Here is a 5,432-nt window from a genome sequence, read left to right on the forward strand (position 1 = left end):
CTACATTTTAAAAGCAAATATGGGACAACTAAATGTCATAATGTGTTCATAACCAGTGGTGCACTGAAGGTATTTTGTACTAGTTTGCAAGAGCAGATTTTTAGATTTTCAAGGATTCTATGAGTCAGTTGTTAAGCACACAGCCGATATTAAAAAAAAAAGTTATATAAGTTTACAATTCAATAAATCATGTTGAAAACAAGGGCAATATATCCTCAAGGTTCATAATTTCTTAATTTTTTAGCTTTTCCAACTTGTGGAAATAATTGGAACAAAACATAACAAAGGCCATATAATACAATTGTTATTAAAAAAAAAATAAGTTATATAAGTTTACAATTCAATACATCATGTTGAAAACAAGGGGAATAAATCCTCAAGGTTCATAATTTCTTAATTATTTAGCTTTTCCAACTTGTGGAAATAAGTGGAACAAAACATAACAAAGGCCATATAATACAAATCCACAGCTAACATCTTACTCAACATGGCAAAGCAAAAATTATAATTCTTAAATCAGGAACAAACAGTGAAGTCCACTTTTACTGCTCTTATTCAGTATAGTATTAGAAGTCCTAGCCACAGTACTCAGACAAGAAGAAATAAAGAGCATCCAAATTAGAAAGGAAGAAGTAAAATTGTCTTTATTTGCAGATGACATGATACAGTATATAGAGAACCCTAAAGATTCCACCAAAGCACTATTAAAACTAATAAATGAATTCAGCAAAGCAGCAGGATACAAAATATTCAGAAATTGGTTTCATTTTTTATATACCAATAATAAACTAATAGAAAAAAGATAAAATATCTAAGAATAAATTTAATCCAGGAGGTAAAAGCCTTGTATTTGGAAAATTCCTAGGACACTGAAGAAAAAAATTGAAGATGATACAAATATATGAATGAATATGTCATGCTCATGGATAGGAAGAATTAACATTATTAAAATGTCCATATTACCTAAAGCAATCTATAGATTCAATGCAATTTCTATCAAGATACCCATGGTGTATTTCAGAGAACTAGGATAAAACTTCCAAAAATATATATGGATCCACAAAAGATTTCAAATAGCTGTAGCAGGGGTCCTCAAACTTTTTAAACAGGGGGCCCATTCACTGTCCCTCAGGCCATTGGAGAGCTGGACTATAGTTTAAAAAAAAAAACTATGAACAAATTCCTATGCACACTGCACATATCTTATTTTGAAGTAAAAAAAACAAAACTGGAACAAATAGAATATTTGTATTTGCATGTGGCCCGCGGGCCATAGTTTGAGGACCCCTGAGCTATAGCAACCTGAGAAAGAAGCGCAAAGTTAGAGGTATCTTGCCACCTGATATCAAACTATACTATAAAGGCCATAATAGGCAAAACAGCATCATACTGGCATGTAAACAGACAATGGAACAGAATAGAGAGCCACAGAATAAACTGATGCCTAAATGGTCAATTAATATGTGTCAAAGAAGACAAGAGCATACAATAGGGTAAAGATGATTTCTTCAATAAATGGTGCTGGGGAAATTGAACAGATACATGCAAAAAGTTGAAATTAGACCACTCTCTTAAACCATATACTAGAATAAACTAAAAATGGATTAAAGACTTAAAAAATGTAGGACCTGAAATCATAAAACTCCTAGAAGAAAACATAAGCAGTAAACTCTGATATTTCTCTTAGCAATATGTTTTTTTTCCTTGGGCATAGGACATAAGATTAAAAATAAATAAATGTAACTTCATCTGTGTAAAATGTTTTTACGCAGCAAAGGAAACCATCAACTAAATGAAAAGACTACCTCCTGAATGGGAGAACATATTCACCGAATGATACATCTGATAAGGGGTTAATATACAAAATTTATAAAGAACTCACACAATTCAACATACAGAAACAACCAAACAATGCAATTAAAAAAATAGACAGAGGATCAGAATAGACACTTCTTCAAAGAGGACATACAGAATGCCAAGAGACCGGCAAGAAAACGTTCAGCATCACTAACTGTCAGAGTGATTTTTTAACTAAAAATCACAATGAGGTATCACTTTACACCTCTCAGAATGGCGACGTTCGGCATCACTAACTGTCAGAGAAATGCAACTAAAAATCACAATGAGATATCACTTTACACCTCTCAGAATGGCTATTATCGATAAATCAACAAACAATTGTTGGCTATGTTGGATCCATTTGTTTTAGCCTAGGAAATGATACTGCCCCATGAATAGTTTGATATTCTGAAGTTATCTTGAAAGATATATTTAGACCCAAAAGGCTTGCTGATTTATAAAGACATGAATAGCCTTTTAGGAGACAGCCTAGGAAATGGTACTGCCCCATGAATAGTTATATTCTGAAGTTATCTTGAAAGATGTATTTAGACCCAAAAGGCTTGATGATTTATAAAGACATGAATAGCCTTTTAGGAGAGATTATAGCGATAGAATCTTCCATCTGACCCAGGATCTACTAATACCATGTTCACTCACAACTTACCGCAAGATGCCATTTCATCTGTCTTATCACCACAGTCATCTTCCCTGTCACACAGCCATGCTCTGGGAATGCAGCGCCCGTTGCCACAAGAAAACTGGTCCACCTGGCATGTTCTGGCTATAATGGTCAATTAATTTGCAAAGAATAAATTTAGAGAAGTTTTAAACAACATTAAAGATACATCATTCAATATCCCTTTCACATATACTAGTAAGATATTTCATAGCCATATTAGATAAAATATTTTGAAAGTAAATTTTTATTTAATTTTTGACAAGGCTAGCTTGCTTGTCTTCTCTAAAGTTCACATGCTTATGAATATTTGGTTGCATTTACTTTCAAAGATGGATTTTTTTTGACTCGCTTTTCAGTACAGTTATATAAAAATGTATAATCTTTTAATCAAAGTACTAGTATATTAATGAACTGTGCTTTGGGCTTTCTTGAGGGTTTCAGTGAACACACACATGGAACTTTGCTTTCTACGTTTGCCTAAGGCAGGTATTTAAAACTATTCCATGAAGAGGTTATGTTCTACAAGGAGTTTGATCACCCTTTTCTCCTACAATCAGGTCAGCGTTTGAAAGCACAAAAGCCTAGATAGTGTCCCTCTTTCCCAAGGTCTTAGGTTGTTCCATTAAGGATTTGATTTGCTTTGGCTTTTTTTTTGTCCCTCTAAGCCACAAATATACTAGTATCTTTCTGATTACCAGTATCTCATCCATTATTTCTTTTTATTGGACCAGAGAAAACAGATGAAAATGTTGGGAAGCATGTACTTAAACTTATTAGTATTGGGGTTAGATGAAGACAGGACAGATGAGGAGCAATTCAGTTATGGGGCTTTGTGGCTATGATGAGAGAACATTATTTAGATTACATGTACATTTCCTCTTGTTTCCTGGGCTGCAGGATCATAAGGATGTGTTTCTTCCTCTCCACAACACAGTGTCAACTTAGGTACTAATTATTGGTATAAAATAGAGTGGCTCAAAGACAAGTCATCCAAACACACTAACATGGGTTTCTAAAATCTGGTTTTCAGAGATCATTTAAAATAATTTCTTAAAGTCATACCCTAGTTATTTCCTTTTAAGCAAAGTATACCTGCAATCTAGAGATGTATATCCTTTGTTAGTGAATACTTTAAAGATTCCTAGAGAAAAACAAATGAAAAAAAAATTACTGGCTTGATTTGATATATTGGATTGGATATACCATTTCTGTTCTCAGTGTCTATATGTAGGAATATCAGAAAATTTATTATATTATGTATATTTTCTTTGCTTATGTGGATAAGGGTCCTGAATCAAATATTTGATATAATATCAGATTTTTCCCTTTTTACATATTGATTGCTTTATACTAATAAATTTTCAGTATCCCAACAAGCATGTATGCTTCTGAAGTTTGCAATGTTGAATTTCAAGTGGGGTTAAATATTTCTATGTTGTCTCATTTGGCCAATTCTACAGATCTTCTATTAAATGATTCCAACATTTAGATTAAATCAACAAAGTCCCTAGATTATTTTAATTTAAATATGCCTACTTGAAAAAAACACATGTATATATTTGTCTTAGCTTAGAGAAAAAGGAAGATGTTGGCATTAGTTTACTTGGTGGTAAGGGGAGGGCATAGAGGTATGAAAAAGATCAAAAATGTTTTACACATCTTTGTATTGTTCTCTGGTTGCAGTAGATACTTTTTAACTTTTTAGTGTTAAGATAAATGTAATGGGAGCTCCCTCCTCTCAAGTCCTTTTCTCTTCCCTCTTTCCTCCTTCCTCCCATTGTTCCCACTACTTCCCTTCCCTCTTTTATTTCTTCCTCTCTCCCTCCCTACCTCTTTTTTGCTTGCTCTCTCCACTTTTTCTTTCCTACATCTCTATTTTGCTTTTTAATCCCCTACCTATTTCATTTTTAATTATTTATTGTTTTCATGCTTTAAAGAAAAATATATTATCAGATTTTATCTCTATTAAATTCTAATTGATCCATGGTAAGAATATATTAAACTTTCTAATGCAACCTTCTTTTATTTGAGGATCTTATGCCCCTGTAATCTCTCCCGGTCCTTCAGGTTTAATTCTGGCAAACCTTTCTTTTGTCAGGAATGCTATGGGGATGAGAAAGGACAATGAAGAAGAATTCCGAAGAGCCTGGTGTCACCTCATTAACGCCGAAGCTTGAAAAACTGCTATAAACTATTACTGCAGAGTACTTACTGGCTTATCATTGAAGGATCCTGTGCCTGGAAAATATATGAATTCATTGTCTGCTCTAATCTCTGAGAAAATGAGCTGTTTAGTTTACTGAGAAAAGTGAACTGATTTCAGATGAGAAAGATGTTTCATTGCATAAATCTGCAAGTACTGTCTGCCTTTATGATATAATCACATTGACTAAATTAGCACTTTCTAACCACTTGATTTGTAACAAGAAGACACAACCTGCACTTTTCTGTTCTTGTTCCCATCAGATCTAAGTTAGTTTGGAGGTGAGATTAGCAGGGCTGCCCCAGAAGACTCTAATTTTGCGGCAAATGCTGCTCTAATGAAGAGGAAATTTACACCTCCTCAGCGGAATTGTTTATCTAGCAGAGAACCAGAAATTCATTGTCACAACGAGAATTTTGTCTCCTCATCACTAATTATGCTTCTTATGCAGCCATGTAGCAGTGAGAAACCCCACAATGCAAAGAAGCAATAAGGAGGGAGGAGAACAGAATTTAACACATTATTCTTAATCCTTACCTTTGCTGTATTTTAATCAGATCATTCTGTTTAAAAAAAACCCGTTATATCAAAATGCTCTGTTTATCTCATATAACAAAGTCTGATTTTTTACTACATCAGATTTTCTTAATGCAACTACATCTGTCCAGTTTTAATTCATTCAAAATTTGAGGTGGATGTAAGGAGAAC

At 33.5% G+C, this 5,432-nt stretch overlaps 1 protein-coding gene across 1 annotated transcript in view; it reads right to left on the minus strand.

Annotated features, from left to right (window-relative positions):
• Positions 1-5,432, minus strand: part of LOC102765528 (low-density lipoprotein receptor-related protein 1B-like) — a 95,516-nt gene that overhangs the window by 11,416 nt on the left and 78,668 nt on the right. The window contains exon 12 of the mRNA XM_006768654.2: positions 2,507-2,623. Within this exon, the coding sequence (XP_006768717.2) occupies positions 2,507-2,623 (117 nt within the window). The remainder of the gene's footprint in view (positions 1-2,506; positions 2,624-5,432) is intronic.

This window comes from Myotis davidii, unplaced genomic scaffold (genome assembly GCF_000327345.1).
Source record: "Myotis davidii unplaced genomic scaffold, ASM32734v1 scaffold560, whole genome shotgun sequence".
Classification (NCBI taxonomy): domain Eukaryota; kingdom Metazoa; phylum Chordata; class Mammalia; order Chiroptera; family Vespertilionidae; genus Myotis; species Myotis davidii.